This window comes from Balaenoptera borealis (assembly GCF_965194805.1).
Source record: "Balaenoptera borealis genome assembly, chromosome: 16".
NCBI lineage: Eukaryota > Metazoa > Chordata > Mammalia > Artiodactyla > Balaenopteridae > Balaenoptera > Balaenoptera borealis.
In genome coordinates, this window is record NC_138872.1 from 13,854,597 (window position 1) to 13,871,516 (window position 16,920).

Genomic DNA, 16,920 nt, shown 5'->3' on the forward strand with positions numbered 1-16,920 from the left:
TAAAAAAAAAAAAAAAAGCAGCAGCAAGTGAGCAGGGATGCTTTAAGATCCTTTTGGATTTGCTTTTTCTTTCTCAGGCTACAGACCCACGACCAAGGCAGCTTGACAGAGGAAACAGGCAAAGACCTCCTAATACTATTGAAATGGGTGGAATTATAAGCAGTTCTGCAACAGTAGTTAATATTTTACTGGGGAGCAGTGCCAGAGAGATGGGGGTGGGGTAGGGCTGTGTGTGAAATAGCTGTTCCACCTGCCTTTGGGGACCCGAAGAAGCCGTTCTCTGTGGAAATAAATTTAAGCAAGAATCCTTACAAAGCTCATGGGATTTTCTGCCACCGAGGGCCCAGTTTCCCAGGAACATCCTTACAGGGCTGGTTGTGTGGCAGGAAGGTCTAAGCAGTGGGTGTGTAGGCCTGACTAATAATGGGGGTTCTTGTTCCCTGGCTGAGTTTGACATCTTTCTTTCTCCCTCTGGATTTAAATGGCTTCTCAGCCCGAGAGGCACTGCCTGTGCCCTGGATTCAGAAGGTACACGCCTCCTTGGGAAGCCAAGGCGAGAGACAGCGGCTCTCTCTCTCTCTCTCTCTCTCTTTCTGCATCTGCCGGGAGAGCTGCCGCTGGTATTTTTCCACAGGCCTTTTCTGCGCTCTCAGGGCCTAGTTTTTCCCAGCCAGGCCCAGAGTCTGAGAGAGGGTTAATAGGCAGGAAGCTGAAGCCATCGCAGACTAATACGGAAGTCAGATTTTTGTTTAACTGACAGGTTTAGCAGGCCTCAGCGCTGGGGGAGGGGGCTGGGAGGGGAAGGGAAGTTTGTAGATCTAGGCATGTGGCCTGCTAGGAGCGCCTTTGGCTTTTCTTAGGGTAAGGATGGGGAGGGGGGCCCCCTGGCATCCTGGCAGGGAGGCAGGAACCCATTTTGGCTTTCCTCTGAGTTCTGGCTGGGGGTGGTGGGGTGACGACAGGTTAGATTCTGGGCTGGGGCAGGCAAGTGGCTCTCTGGTCTGCTTTGTCCAGGAGGCATTTTGATAATGACGATGCAAACTTGACCACTTGGCTCCCCTCCTCCCCTCTCAGCCCGAGTGCTCTGTCCTCTGGGAAGCCAGGGCTGCCCTGGAGTGACTTGGGGGGCTCTCCTGGCCCGTCCGGTTTGCCTCAGAGGCCTGGCTCCAGCTTCTTCTTTCTCTTGCCCCCTGGGCTGTTTTCCTGGGCCTCCCCGCTCTTCGGCTTCACTTCCCCGCCCCCCCCGCGGGTGGTGGGGAGAACATTCTGCTGGATTGTTCTAGAAAAGAGCCAGCCTTCCTCCCAGCGAGAGAGCCGTTTCCGTGGGGGCAGATGAGGGTGAGCCCTTGCAGCTCACCCCCGAAACTCTCTTGCCTGTGGCCTCTGGGCCTCGGGCTTTGCTGGAGCAGGTCAGGCTGGCTGCACTGGTTTGCTCGTGCCGCGAAATCTGGCCAGGGTGTGGGAGAAGGGCGTCTGCGGGCCCCTTTCCTAAGTTTTTCTTGCTGCAAAAGGCCTAGCTTAGCCTGTCTTTTTCTATGCACAGGATGGCTCTTGCTCACCAGAGCCTCACAAAGATAATCGCTCAGGAAGTGTTTCAGCCAATCCGGGGCCGCCTTACACTCCGATTTGCCGGGGCAGCCAATCGGGGATGAGCTTTTATTAGGCGGCCAGATCATCAAGCCGAAGTGCCAAACCCTTTTTCTGTGAGAACTAGGAGCCTGTCCTCCATGTTTTATAAGTATTGACATTACACAGTGTTAACAATGCATCCACAGAGGTAAGCTCGACTTTTTAACCATCTTTTCTCCCCCTCCCTCTGAGACATCCGCATTGTGGGCGAGCAGTGTGATTTCTCTGTGGCTGGCTGTGCCACAGTCACCCCTACAGCACTTAGGTTAACTTGGAACTGTTTAGAGAGATTTTTTTTTTTTTTTTTTTTTGCTTTCTTGGGTCACATGGCTAAGTAGCCATTAGCCAGAGCTCGGTTTTGCAAACTGGCAAGGGCCTGGCACACCTTTTCTTCCACCAGGACATGGTGTTTCTAGAAGAGTGTGAAGCTAGATCCTGGTATTGCCAAAAAAGAAGCTTTTTTTTTTTTTTCTCCCCCCTCCTTCCTCTCTCTTTTTCTCTCCCTCTCTCTCTCTTTCTCTGAGCAGTTCCCCCCCCCTCCCCCTTGCACTCTTGTCTTCTCTTGTGTCACATGCCTGCTGGGGGAAGAAAATGGAAGGTAAGCAAGCAGGCTCCCCTCCAAGGAGAGCTCATGGCAGACAGCAAAGCAGGCAAGTTTACCTCTCCAAAGAGGTGCTGGGAAGGCTGGACTCAGTTCTGACCAGAGAGGACGTGTGTTTGCAAAAGAACCAAGCCCTCAGCAGAGCAGTGCTAAGGACAGATCCTAGCTCCTGGGGCCTAGGTGGGTGGTGGTGTCTCCCCATGGTCTTTTCTCTTCCTACAGGGTTTCTTCACTTGAAACTACATTGTTCAGCCTTTTTTCCTGACTTCTATTGATACAGAGTGTTCTTCTGCAAAGCCAGCCTGCAGCCTGCAAATGTTTCTGAGAAGTGTTTTCTAGGCTTTGGAGGAAGTTTTTGGAGTAGGGATGGGGATGGGGGGCGGGGGGGGGAGTGTAGGAGGGGGGGTGGGGGAGAGATGTTGGACAACATCCTGCAATAAATCTGAGGAGTCTTTTTTGGAATCCCTTAGTTTTCTCCTCCTGCATGGTTTTCAGTGGACTCATGTATCTTTTCTCCTTGTTTTCATTTTCCTTTCCCTTTTTTTTTTACATTGTATCATCCTCTGTCCTCCTGTGTGATAGAGTGCAGAGGAAATAAAATCACGTCTGTGGCTCATGACAGCATTCCATATTCAGTGGTTGGGTTGTGTTGTTGTTGTGTGTGTTTTTAATAATCCCGTGTAACTGTTTAAAAAAATTTCCTTTTTGATCAAGTCCCAAATCTGCCAGCCTGTTCTCTCTTCTTAACTGTGGAAAAATGAGACGGTTGCTTGAACATTTGTTGGGTAAGTAAAGCAATCCATTTCTGTGACCATGTATAAAGAGTTTGGCGAACATTTGGGGTCTGTTTGTAACAGGGGGTCTTGGCTCCAGCCGTTGGGGGCTTTTTATGAGCAGGAACCCAAGGAGGGCTTTTTCATAGTGTCTTGATTTTAGGTGACTGTTTGAATCCACTGTTTTTCCTGATAACCTAGGGCTAGGATTGAGGATTATACTTCCTGTTTACCCTCAGGGAAGAAACGTTCAGTTCATTGTGACTTGACTGGAGACCTTGAATTGGGATTGTTTGGATATTAGATAGAAAACTCTGGGTAGGTGATCTGCTTGTGAAATGTAAGGAAACTGCTTGGTCTTAAGCGTCACAGAGCCTTAAACATGGGGGGTGGGGAGGAGCTGGGGGTGGTGGTGTGAGTCCTTATGTTTTAAGATACTTACATGTCTGTAAAAATCCCACCCACCACCAAACTTGGTCTTGATTCAGGACTCAGTACACAACAGACCCGGCCTTTTTCCAAGCCTGACCCACACATCTGTATATGCACACTTACCTTTACTTCTGATTTATTTCTCACTTTTTACATTTCTCCTGATCTCTTAAGGCTGCAGCTAGAACTTCAGAGTGACAAAAGTAGCTTCTTGTTTAGCATTTGCTTCAGAATTTCCCTAGAAGTTCACTGCATAAATTTCCAGCCTGGAGACCAATCCAGCAGGACTGTAAATGCTGGAAGTATATTCGGTTGCTGTGTTATGCCAACTTTATGGTCAATAATCTTTCTTCTTTTAAACCGGTGTCCAGCAACCCACCTTTGAGAACCAGTTGGAAAAAGGCTCATTTAATAATGAGGAATGTACCCAATTATAAGCTGAGAAGTCTTTGCAAGACAGGCCAGCTTCTTAGAGTAAAAGGACAGGCCGTTAATGATGTAACATACTTAGAACTGAACTGCTTGCGTGCTATTACCCCACACAAGAAAGTTCAGAGGCTTTAGCTGTTTTCTTTGTTCTTATCTCCTGGCTGTAAATGGAAATTACATATTGAGGTTCTTGTGGCCTCCTTGGAAGCAATATCTAATCACAAGACTCCTGGTTTGGTGCCGTCAGTGTTTGCATAATGGTGCATTTGTTGGGCTGGAAGGAAACCTAAGGGCAAGGCATTTGTCCTCCAAAAGCTTGCATTAAAATGGCTCCCACAGGTTTGCAAAGCCAAGATCTGTTTTCAGATGTGCAGGCCCAGCAAGTTCTCAGCCCTGGAGCAAGCCAGCCACTTGCCTCTGGTCCTGGGGGCACCACCAAACATGAGTCTGTAAAAGTTAATGGCTCTCGAGGTAGCATTGTTTTCCAGTTTCACTCAGGGGGAAAAAAAATAAATGTCTGCATTGCAGCAGGACTAGCTAGGGACAGCAGTGCAGGCTCACGGTGCAGCCCAATGGGGTTTCTCTCTCTAGCTTTTGAACCAATAGACTTGGAGGAAAGGTTACAGATTGACAATTGCAGTGGCTGGACCGAGAGCGGGCCTTCTGGAAATTTCTACCATCTTTGTTCCTTTTAGGAAAAGCACATCCGCGGAGCTGAAGCGTCTCCTACATTCCATGCCTAGGGCATCTCCCCTCCCCCCCCTTTCTTTTTTACATCAAGGTAGATGGTCCTCTCTCTGCCACGTTTGTAAATTGCAGAGGGAGGAACAGAACGTTGGGCTGTTTTCCTTTCTCCTTCTGCCTCTTCAGTCACCAAAGAGGATGTACAGCTGCAAGGAACAAACACAGACACACTGGAGCTTTTGATTCCTCTCCTTTTTTTTTTTTTTTTTTCCTTCAAGACCCTCCAGGATGGATTCACTTTCTGCTTTGGGAAATTAAGTGGCATTCGTGTGGGGGAGCGGGAGTGACTGCTTTTATTAGCTCCAGAAAATGGTCAGTGTTCTGTCTGTAACTAGGAATTAATTATATATAATCACTCAGTAAACTTTCTACAGAGTTTTTCTAATTGCTGCTCAGGAACGTGGTTTGCCTTCTGGAGCTGAGTCCAGTTACTTTTATAATTAACAGCTCAAAGATTTGAGTCAGAAAGAAAGAAACAATGGGGCCTCCTGGATTATAAATTAGGGATGAAAACAATAGCTTTTTTTTTTTCTTTTCTTTTCTTTTCTTTCTTTCTTGTTACCCCTTTTCTTTTAAACAAAACATTCCCCCTTTTCTTTCCCCGGGAGAACAGTGGGGAAATGGCTTCAGGTCTTAAATAGGAGAGGGGGGGTGGGGAAATGAGTCACCATTTCAAAAAGGGGAGGGGGTGACAGCAGCCCAGAAAACCCTGAAGGCAAAGGTAGGTTTTTCTTTTTTTTCCAAAGTCCAGCCACTTCACATGTGTGATCTCTTTGTTTCTTTTGCCTCCTTTCCCCCCCTTCTCTCTCCTGGGCAGAGGCCACAAACATTTTTCAGCTGGGAAGCCCTAGGTCTGGCTTTGCCTCTGGTTTGACCCTGAAAAGAAAGATACGTGCAAAAGTGCCTTGGCCACCCCACAGCAGAGGAGGAGGAAGGGAATATGTGTAGCAGCCCTTTTCTTGCTCTCAAAGGCAGAAGGAAGGAAGGATTCACCCTTGGCTTCAGGTTGCTAAGGCTATAGATGCCCTTCCCCCTCCACCCCACTCTGCTTCCTGATAAACAAGCAGGCAGGAGCCATTGCAGCACTGCAGCAAGCTGGGCTGCCGGCCTGTCCCTCGTCATCAAGATTACCTACCTACCGGCCGGCCGGGAGCCAGCCGCCCGTCCTTGCCCTGGTGCAGCCTTGGGCACTGTGCCCTCCTTTCTCTCCTGAAGCTCACAAACAGTCACCTTGAAACTCTCCACCCGCAGCACCAGGAGAGTTCTGAGGCCATGCGCAGACCTGTAACAGTAAATTACATTATCCACTATGAGGCTCTTAGCTTGGCCTGTGAAAGCGGGTTTTGCCCAACCCATGGTTAATTTTGAGGGCTCTGTTGGGGGTGGACAAAAATCTAATTTGTGAGTATCCTGCGCCTTGGCTAAGGGCGATGTTTTCCTGTTGTTTCTTCCCTGCAGACTCGGATTATCTTTCCTTGATGTTAACTGTCTTAGGACTGGCTGGGTGTTTGGTGGCCGTTTTCAGGCTTATTAAACAGCCTTTTTATTTGACTTTGGCCTCGGGCTGGGGTGCAGCCCTTCACATGCCTGCTGCCCTGGAAGCACTTCTCATTTTCCCTAGCTCCTCTTTGGTAGGGATGCAGAGCTGGTTTCTCATCTACCAGAAAGGGGGAATGGGCTTCCTCCCCCTCCCCAGCCTGCGCCCTTTTAACAGTTCGGTTGTTTGCACAGACACCTGTCTGTCTGCACTTTGTGCCACAGGGCTGCCTAATTCCTCACCTTCCACCCACCTAATTCGAGGGCAAGGGGGCCTCATTTTAGAGCCTCACGTTGAAGGCTCAGGATCTGAAAGGGAAGGGTTTTCCTTAGGAACCTGTGACTTCACAAACTCCCCCTGTCACTGCAGATTTTTTTTTTTTTCAAGCTTCTAAACGTTGGGTTGTTGGTGTCCTTTGGTTGAGCTTTTCCTAGTTCTGATATTTAGGAAGGTGGCTTTGAAACTAGCAGGGCTGCTTAAGCAAGAGCTACAGCTATTGAACAAACTGCTACCATTTTAGCTTCAATACAGGAATGAGGCAGTGTTGCCAGACGCCATTTTAAGAATCCTGCATAAATAGCTTAGCTACCGATGACTCTGCCTGTTTTAGGTGAGTGCTTATATAAAGCTGCTAACCATTCCCTCCCCTCCCCCCAATTTTTAAAGAAATTAATTGCAGATTTAGGGCAGCATGGTGTTTTGATTTTGATGTTCACTATTTTGTGATCTAGAAGAGGAAAGATGTTTGTGTCTTGGGGATGAAATATTTCTTACAGCCTGGACCACTTTGGTATTTTGAATGAAAGTAAAAAGCTGAAGGAAAAGTCCTTTCGAATGATTGCATGATTCTTGAATTGCTGTGTGATGATCCTCAGCTGTAGACCCAGACTCTTGTGCATGCTGGTTATATATTCTAGAGGGGTTAGATATTCTTGGTTAACAGTCAAATAGTAGGGGCACTTGGGGAAAAGAAATATCTGGGCATTGTGTTTCCAGGCAGTTTTCTGTCCAAACTAGATGTTTTCTCTTTTCTCTCTCTCCTGGAAGTGTTGAGGGGATGGGATTCCTGGGAATTACGGACCAGCCTTGAGTCTTCAGAATTAAAAATCAGAAGGCTTAAAACATCCTGGAGGTGCAGTTCATCTGCAACTTTTAATTGCTCTTTTCCAGTGCATGCAGGTGAAGAAGTAAGCAGAGGTTTTCTTGCTCAGGCATTGGGGGAGAAATCTTTTATTCTTTCTGGGACGGGATGGGATGGTCTTGGTTGTATGTGCAGGCGCTTGTTATTTCTTCTTTAATTGCCTGAAATGTATCAGTTTGTGAAATCCAGGGGCAAGTGACTTAGGGGAACCGTGAGTGCAAGAGGTGATGGTGGTGGGAACATACAATGTATACAACTAGTTGATGGTGTATTGTCCTGTTGGGGTGAGATTTTCAGCTAGTTTTACCCTTTCCTTTAGCGGGCCCCAGCCTCCCCAGTTGACCTTAAAAAAAAAAAAGTAATGTCAGTTTGAAACAAGGGCTGCTTGTTCCATTGTTTAGGATTTAAATAATTGGGGTTGCTGGAAGCTAGCAGATATGGAAGGAAAAATGCTGTGTATTTTCTAATAGACTTTAATGTGTTAATGACGAGAGTTCAAAGTCTTTTCTTCAGACGCAGCTGCTTTTTCTTTCTTTTTTTTTTTTTTTTGCTTTTTCTTTTTAACAATTATTATTTGACTGTTTTTTTTTTCCCTCCAAATGACTGAACAGTTCTTAACCTAAATTGACCAAGATCTGTGGGGCGTTCAGACAGGTACAAATCTTTTCTCACCACCACTTTTGATGTAATATTCATAGTTTTTTTTTTTTTTCCCCCTAATAACATACTAGTACTTAACACTAAACCAAAAAAAAAAAAAAAAATGAGATCAGTGGTGTAGAAAAAAGGAAGTCCCTTTAGATGTGGCTATTCAAAATGACTAATTTTGCATTCTGGTCTTTGCTTTTGTAAATGAAGTTTTAAAAAATTTTTTTCCTTTAGATGCATAGACATTGCAATTTCCTTTAGTCAAATACAAGTTGTGTGTGTGTGTGTGTGTGTATGTGTGCATGCATGTGCATGCATGGGTTCCCTTTGAAAGGATGGCTTGCTGATCTGTGAAAAAGATGGTTTTCTGAAATTGTTGTCCTTCAAATCCTTGGCTAAATCCTGGTGGTGCTATTGCTAAAGTTAGGTGATTATGGTGCCCACTTTGTAATACTTGGAAAGATAAAACAGCTTAACTTTCTTTTCCCTCTTTTCTGCTCCAGAATTATCTTAAACTCAGCAGCATATAGCCACCCCATCGCTAGTTTGCATTTTCTTAGCCTCTCAGCGGCTTTCCTGCCTGAAGTATTCAGCCTCCTCTAGGCTGTTACAAGCCAAATAATTGTTCTCTTGAATGCAGCCCAACTCCATGATCAATACACCTTTGAATGTTTTCAGCGCTGCAGAAATCCTTCAAGTGGGTTTGGGGGAGTCTGTGATGCATAATTGTTTCTTTTCACTACCAAACATTTTGGTTGGATCCCAGATTAGCGTTTTCTCCATCACTCAAAATATGGGATCGGTTTCAAGAAGTTTAAGATTTCACATACTTCATGCTAGAGAGGGGAGCAGAATTCTAGTTGCTGGAAAGATCAGGGTTGCTGTTTGTTTTTTTGAAGCTGACCATCTCCCCCTCTTTGAAGGGGCCGCATGGGGCTTTCTGTTAAAATTTATTTCTGATCACCCCAAGCAAAAAACCATCAGCAGTATCCATTTGGACAGTCTGGGGATGTCGCAGGCAGGGTGTGTTTCTGAGTTGAGATTGTTTGCCTCTTAAGTTGGAGTAAAAAGTATCAGTGCTAAAATCACCTGCCACAAATCACGGTTGTATTAGTGCACGTTAGCGACATGTTTAAATTTCAGAAGCAATGTCTTCTGATGAAAACCATTTGTGACAACATGTCTGCTGTTTCTTTGGTGATTTGTGTCCCAGGCGTTCTCTACAAAGGCTGTGTGGATGAAATTGTCAACGGGGTTCAATATCAGAGACCTAAATGTGTTAACATTCTGATTTAAAAGCACGCTGCCTTTCTGTTTCTTCTCTCTGCTGGGACCAGTGAAGTTGGAGGCCTTTAAGTTCTTCTAACTTAATTCTCAGCTCTCATCTCTCCCTTTCTATCTAGTCCCATCAAACACGGAACTCTCCTAAACGCAGCTCCGTCTGACCCTGAGGTTCCAGGCCTTTTGGGACTTACCTTTTGTCTCGTCACAGTCTCAGACCACGAAACACAGAAGGGACATTCTGATCCTTCCTGCCTTACCCAGCGTCCCCCCTGTCCTGGTTTTTGAGTCTTCCAGGTGGAAGATTTCAGCTATCTCAGTTGGAGATGCACCCATTTCTTCTTGTTGAACCACAGTCCGATGGAATTGCATCTAGAATAATTGCTCAGGTTCTTATCACTTCGTTGTCAGCCGAATGCCTGGAAAGTTCCAGCACCTCAAACTGTTGGCACTTAGAAAAGCAGAACTTTCCTGGCTTGGCCTGAGAGGTGTGTGTATGTCCGTGGGGAAGATAGGGAATGGCCCGCACCCTGTTCAGCGGGGAGTTCCAGCGGAGAGAGCGAGAGAAGATTCTGGTGGATGGCCCAGCAGAGGGGCCTGTTTTCCCTGCTTCTTATCCCAACCCCCAGCTTTCAGCCTGTCTTTTAAATAATCCTTCCTCATTCCACTTTTGTGGTGGGGGTAATTAGTCACAGCTCAAACGAGTGCTGAATGCTTTCTCTAAGCCATGCCTGCTACAGAGAGGAAATATCCCAGGGGTTCGGAGTGTGGAGACCCCAATCCTAATTCCTGGGCTAAGTGCTGGTGGTTTGAATGTTTTGAGACCAGGCCTTTTGCTTCTAGCCTGAGCATATTTTTCTACTTTGTAGCTTAACCTATATATTTTTTCATGTTCCTGCCTCATCGGGAAATAGTAAGATTTAGCCAGGAGGTCTGGGAAGATACTCTTTGCCTTGCAGAATTCAGAGATCTGAACTCTGGGTACCCCGAAAACCACCTCCAACCTGAACCCAGTGTTAACAATGAGAAACTTATTTACTTGAAGGCTGGGTTTTCGTTGGTCCATGGGGGTAGATTGTAATTGTGTCTTAAAAAAGCCTTTTGCATCTTCCAATAGCATGACAACTGGAATAGTAATTTGACTTAAAGAACAAGCTAGTGTTTAAAAACACTCCTATAGGACTCTTAACACTTTGTTTGAAATCAGGTGTGGGTTCCTTTCCCCCTACCCTTGGAAGATTGTCTGAAAAATGTGGGTTTGTTGTTAGAACTTCTAAACAACCGCCCCCATGGGGCAAGTTCTCAGTCTACCTAAACATGAACATAATTTGCTCTGTTTCAGCTTGGCTGAAGAGGAAATAAAAACAGAACAGGAGGTGGTGGAGGGCATGGATATCTCTACTCGCTCCAAAGGTAAGTAAAAATCTCGTATTATCTATCCAGAGCAGAGGAGGAAATTGGAATTTCTTTTTCTTGTTGTTTCAGTGCAGTGAAGTGTGGCTTACGAGTCGAGGCTCTAACACTCCTCCGATTTTGAGAGGTTGGCACCTTTGATGAATGAACCTCATTTATAGAGAAATCTCCTTTTGATTTGCTTTCCCTTGGCGTGTCTGTGTAGGTGTTCCGACCTGTCGGAAATTGTCCCGACAGTAAATTTTACGTGTGAGTGTCATGACGGAGGGCGGCTGGCTAGCTCTCTGCAGGGTGACTTTCGGGAATCAATTTAACTAAAGCATGTTCTAGAAGCAACTGGAGTCTCCAGCCGCTGCTTGGTTTCTGATTTCAGTAACAGGCCTCTTTGGAATCGCAGAGGTGGAACGAAGGTGACCCACTTCCTTGGAAAACGTTGGTCTTGGTTAGAGATTAAAGGGAAACATTAGGACTTCCTGGAATGCTGGGGCCAGTGTTTGCATGTAGGACAGAATTGTGCAAATCAGAGTAAACGTGGTATGTGCTTCTATTCAGAATCCTGTGTTAGAGCTCCTCAAGGATCTTCTAATTGAGGCATTGGTACTTTTGGATTGGTCTGTGTGAGATTTCACGAGGGTTCCCACAAGGAAGCAGTTACTCACATTTGCCTTCAGGGTGCTTTTAGAAATGAGCTGTGGGAACATTTCTCACCTCTGTGGTTGATGAAAATGCTCATCTCCAAACTTAGTTGTTGTACCACGGTGGTGTTATTCTTTCAACAAGTCGCTGACTACCTGTGCTGGGGTCTGGGGGGGAGGCGGGAAGGACTAGACAGAGGGTGAGTACAGACTCGGCCAGAAAGACTCCCATCCAGCCCAAGAGCTTCACCGTAAAGTCGTCTGAGACCACAGAGCTTTTTGAGGATTTTGATAAGACAGCGTGTCATTGTGGGCAAAGATGAGGGTCAGATAGTGGTGGCACGGTGGTGACCTGGGAAGCAGGGGCTGGCCGTTGTTGCTGCCTGACCTGCCTGATGGGGACCTGGGCCTGGTTCAGAGAGGAGGGGAGGCCCCTCAGGTGGGCAGGCCAGGCTGTCCAGGTGGGTGGTCGGTGCCTGGTGGTGGGGGGGCGGGCCCAGTCGGAGGGCTGCTCCCCTTCACCAGAGCCCCCCCACCCCAGCCCAGGCTGGGCCCGCAGCACCTCTGATGGTGAGGAGAGCCACGGGGGAGTCTGAGCAAGAGGTGTTTGGAGACAGTTGCTGATGGGGAAGCGTGTCTCAGCGCCCCCCCGCTTTGGGGTCAGAATCAAGTGTGGAGAAGGGAGCCCAGAGAACGAGAGCTGGGAGCCGGGCTCGCTGTCCTTGCTCTGCTGCTCTCCTGGACACGTTCTGGCTCTGCCCCTGTTTTCTTATCTGTAAAACGGGCTGTCAGATGAGATTCTAAGATTCCTTCCACCTTGGGCTTACTCTTGTAAAAGTAATACTTGCTGGCGGCATTTATGAAGGCTGTGCTTGTAGGGTCCAGGAGCCTTTTCTTACCTGGCAAGAGATGGGAGGTGGTGTTCCCATTTTGCCGTTGAGGAAACCGAGGCTCCGAGTGGTAATGTCTCGCAGGTAGAAAGTGTAGGATGGGATCGAACCGAACCGAGACTCAGACTCCAAGGAGGTGCTTCCTTCCTGAGCGCTCGGTGCCTGGAGCCCCGTTGTGGAGACTTCTCCAAAAGGGGCAGAATCGGGGACCGTCAGCCAGAGCAGGAGGCCTGTTCAGCTCAGGCCCTTCCCTCTGCATGTGGAGACCCCTCTTCTCTTCCCCTTGAGCGTGGAGACCCCGCTTCTTGTCTTCTTGCAGACCGCCGGGTGCTCCTAGCCCTTCACCCTCTGTCTCTGGGCCGTCCGAGGTGGGACCTCTCTGGGGTCATCATCATCCCTTATCTGCCCCACCGCATCCTCTCCCGACAGCAGCCAGGGCAATCTTGGAAAAACACTCCATCAGGTACATCTCATCTTGCTGAGTCCCTCCACTGACCTTCCAGCGCCCTCAGGCTCCAGTCTGAAGTGACTGTGACCAACCTGCCTGGCCTGACCCCTTCAGCTTCCTTCACTTTTGTTTACCTTGTGACAGACACTCTGTGCACCTGACCCCACTTGAGTTCCCCAGCCTCCCTCCCCTCCCCGTCCTCTCCTGGGGACCCTTTGCCGGGAACGCCGCCCTGGGTCCTGCTGCCTAGTTCTCATCTCAGCTTCTTCTCAGACGTCAGCTCCTTCTCAGACGTCAGCTCCTGAGGGAGGCCTTCAGTGGCCACCCTATCCACAGGAGCCATGCCGTCATTTTCTGTTATGTTTTTAAAAATAAACTTCTAATTTCAGAGCAGTTGTAGATTTAGATTTCCAGGGAAATTGTGAAGCTAGTGCATTGTTCCTATACCACCCCCCCGACACACACACACACATAGTTACACACAGAGTTAACAGTTTTTCCCCTGTTATTAACACCGTACATTGGTCTGGTCCATTTGTCACAATTAATGAATCGGTGTGTTATTACCAACTAAAGTTGATGCTTTGTTCAGATTTCCTTAGTTTTTCCACTAAGATCCCTTTTCTCTTCCAGCACCCCATCCCGGATCCCACATGACATTTAGCTGTTGTGTCTCCTTAGAATCCTCTTGGCTGTGACAGTTTGTTAGACTTTCCTTGTTTTTGATGGCCTTGCTAGTTTGGAGGAAAACTGGTCAGGTATTTTGTAGGATGATCCTCATTTGGGGTTTATCTGATGTTTTTCTCATGGTTGGATTGGAGTAGGCCGGAATTATGGGTTTTTAAAATTTATTTTATTTATTTATTTATGGCTGTGTTGGGTCTTCGTTTCTGTGCGAGGGCTTTCTCTAGTTGTGGCAAGCGGGGGCCACTCTTCATCGCGGTGCACGGGCCTCTCACCATCGTGGCCTCACTTGTTGCGGACCACAGGCTCCAGATGCGCAGGCTCAGTAACTGTGGCTCACAGGCCCAGCTGCTCTGCGGCATGTGGGATCTTCCCAGACCAGGGCTCGAACCCGTGTCCCCTGCATTGGCAGGCAGACTCTCAACCACTGTGCCACCAGGGAAGCCCGGAATTATGGGTTTTTGAGAGGAAGACCTTAAAGGGCTGTTTCCATCACATCATATCAAGGGTATATATTATGAACATGATTTATCGCTGGTGGTGTTGACCTTGATCACTTGGCCAAGGGAGTGTTTGTCAGGTTTCTCCCCTTCCTCTTTGGAAGGAAGTCACAGCGCCCGGCCCACACTTAGGAAGTGTGGGGAGCCATGCTCCAGCTCCCGAAGGCCAGAGTATCTACATAAATTATTTCATGTTGTTCTATATGAGATTTGTCTTGTTTCTACCATTTATTTGTTCAGCCATTTATTTATTTATATCAGCAAGGACTCAACTGTTTTATACTTTGGGTTTTGTATTACTTATTTTGTTGTTCAGATTATTCTAGCTTTGGCCACTGGGAGCACTTTTCAGTCGGTTCCTGTGTCCCTTTGACGTCATTGTCGGTTGAGTGATTGATTGAACACTTTCTTAATTTCTGGCACTGCAGGATGCTCTAGGCTCATCTTGTATATTTTGCCCAAGGCCCCTGGTTGTTATTGGAGAATGGCCTTAGAAACCAAGATCTGGGTGCTGGATGTGCTTATTGCTGCTGAGGTGTCTGCTTCTAGGTTCTGTCAGCTGACCGAGCAAAGAAACATATATATGTGTATAGGAACCCACATGTATACACATCTATAAATATTTCTATCTGTATCTCTGTTAAATTGACTTCATACACTTGTCTCCAGTTCTGATCCATTACCACATGGATCATTCCAGCCTTCTCTCCTTACTTATCTGTAATTTCCCACTCCCACAGTGAGAAAGCGGCTCCTGCCATCTGCCATTCTTTACCGTTTTGTGGTATACTTAAAATCTTACATTCAGCGTTCAGCTTGGTGAACTTTAACACGTGTATACACTTGTGGGACCACGGCCCAGATCAAGGTAGTTGAACATTCATGGCATTCTGAAAGGCTCTTGGAAGCCCTTGTCCATGACCTTGTACTTCTAATTATTTGTTTGTTGACGGTCTCTTCTGCTACAGTGTTAGGCTCCTTCTCTCTCCAGGCCTTACACCCCCATGGTCAACCTCTCCCTCCCATTTGAGAGGCAGGATGGCATGGAGGTTTAAGAAAACCTGGCTTCTGGAGTCAGACTCCCTGGGTTTGCATTATGGCTGCCCTCTGCCTAGCTGTATTTGTGGCGCAGTTTCCCCTTGTACATGGGGATGATAAAAATAGAGGATTATGGTTGAGATTAAACTTGCTCACATGTGCAAAGCACCCAGAACAGTGCTGGGACATGGTGAGTGCTCAGAAATGTTAGCCATGATTAGAATCAGTTGAGGAGGGATGAGCTCCTGTTGATAAGCCTATCAGGTGGAAACCCTACTCACCAAATTCTGCTTCTTTCCCTGCTTCCAGCCTCCAGGAAGAGGGCATGGAGGTAGTTAATGAAGAATTGTATAATCCAAAATATATAAAGTTTATATAACTGAATATCAAAAAAACAAACAACCCAATCAAAAAACGGGCCGAAGACCTGAATAGACATTTTTCCAAAGAAGACATACAGATGGCCAACAGGCACCTGAAAATATGCTCAGCATCGCTAATCATCAGAGAAATGCAAATCATAACAACAATGAGCTATCACCTCACACCTGAATGGCTATCATCAAAAAGTCTACAAATAATGAGTGTTGGTGAGGATGTGGAGAAAAGGGAACCCTTGTACACTGTTGGTGGGAAGGTAAATTGGTGCAGCCACTGTGGAAAACAGTATGGAGTTTCCTCAAAAAACTAAAAATAGAACTACCGTGTTATAGCAGTTCCACTCCTGGTTGTATATATATGAAAAAAAGAAAATAATTTGAAAAGACACGTGCACCCCATTGTTTGTAGCAGCACTATATATAATACCTAAGATATGGAAGCAATCCAAGTGTCCATCAACAGATGAAGGGTTAAAGAAGATATATGTGTACACATGTGCATGCGTGTGCGCACACACACAGTGGAATATTACTCAGCTCTAAAAAAAGAATGAAATTCTGCCATTTGCAGCAATATGGATGGACCTAGAGAATGTTAGGCTTGGTGAGATAAGTCAAAGACAATTACTGCATGATACCACTTATATGTGGAATCTAAAAAAATAAAACAACTGAATGTATATAGCAAAACAGAAACAGGCTCACAGATATAGAAAGCACTAGTGATTTTCAGTGGGGAGAGGGAAGCAGGGAGGGGCAAGATAGGGGTATGGGATTAAGAGATACAAACTACTATGTGTAAAATACAATAGATAAGCAATAGGGATATATTGTACAGCACGGAATTGCAGTCATTATTTTGTAATAACCTACTGGAGTATAATCTATAAAAAATACTGAATCGCCATGCTATACACCTAAAACTAATATAATACTGCAAATCTATAAAAAAATTGCGTAGGGCACCCCAGCAGGCAGGTTCGGGACCGGCATCCTATCCTCTGAGACATTTGAAGAAATCTGGTCTGCAGCCTTTTGGACTGATTTTCTCAGGGCCTTTGGAACCCCTGTTCTGGTGGGGAATCGTGAGGGGGATGGCGTCACCTGGTTTCGAGGGAGACCTTCCTCTCTCCCCAGGGATTGTGTTGGATGGCTTTCTTTGTGTGGAGGTGAGTTCCTATCCTCCAGGGTCATCGTATGGCCAGGTGACTGGCCACTTCTGTGTCCTGCGAACCTTTCTGATAGAACCTCTCCGGTTAGGTGAGGAAATCGCACACGCAAAGAAAGGCCTGGAGTTACGATACGGGGTGGCTGGGGTTCTGAGAGCTGAGGTCAGCCTGGTCCAAATGTGACCAGCTTGCAAAAGCTGGGCTGAAGGCTTATGTCTCTTTCAGTCCTAATTATTCAAAATCCATGTTGTGATGGTGTGGGCTCTGTGAACACAAACTTGTTTCTCTAGCCTGCTTTTCGTATGCTTTGGGACATTCAGTGCTTCAGCTCCCACCTGGTACCGTCCGATCAGGGTTCTTTGGTTATGAGCGACGGAATCCAGCTCTGGTTAATTGGAGCAGGAAGGGGATGGGCTGGAAGGTGGTCGGTTGGCTCATGGGGTTGAGGGAGTGGCTGGAGGCCCAGGGCTGCTCTGGGGAGCGGAGCTAGTATACAGCTTCCTCAGGGTCAATAGGGCGAAGTCCCTAGGGAGAGTCCCTTACCTAGT

The 16,920-nt window shown here is 46.8% G+C and overlaps 1 protein-coding gene across 27 annotated transcripts in view; it reads left to right on the forward strand.

Annotated features, from left to right (window-relative positions):
* The first annotated feature begins 615 nt into the window (after nucleotides 1–615).
* ZMYND8 (zinc finger MYND-type containing 8) overlaps nucleotides 616–16,920 on the forward strand; it is a 130,743-nt gene continuing 114,438 nt past the window's right edge. For 19 of the 27 annotated variants that reach the window (XM_082361159.1, XM_082361135.1, XM_082361140.1 and 16 more), the window contains exon 1: nucleotides 10,558–10,628. In XM_082361159.1, coding sequence (XP_082217285.1) covers nucleotides 10,604–10,628 — 25 coding nt within the window. In that variant the 5' untranslated portion in view covers nucleotides 10,558–10,603. Of the gene's footprint in view, nucleotides 862–1,543; nucleotides 1,778–2,096; nucleotides 2,228–2,296; nucleotides 2,411–2,944; nucleotides 3,016–6,069; nucleotides 6,756–10,557; nucleotides 10,629–16,920 lie in introns of those variants that run through there. The other 8 variants (XM_082361160.1, XM_082361157.1, XM_082361150.1 and 5 more) reach the window with 8 other exon arrangements.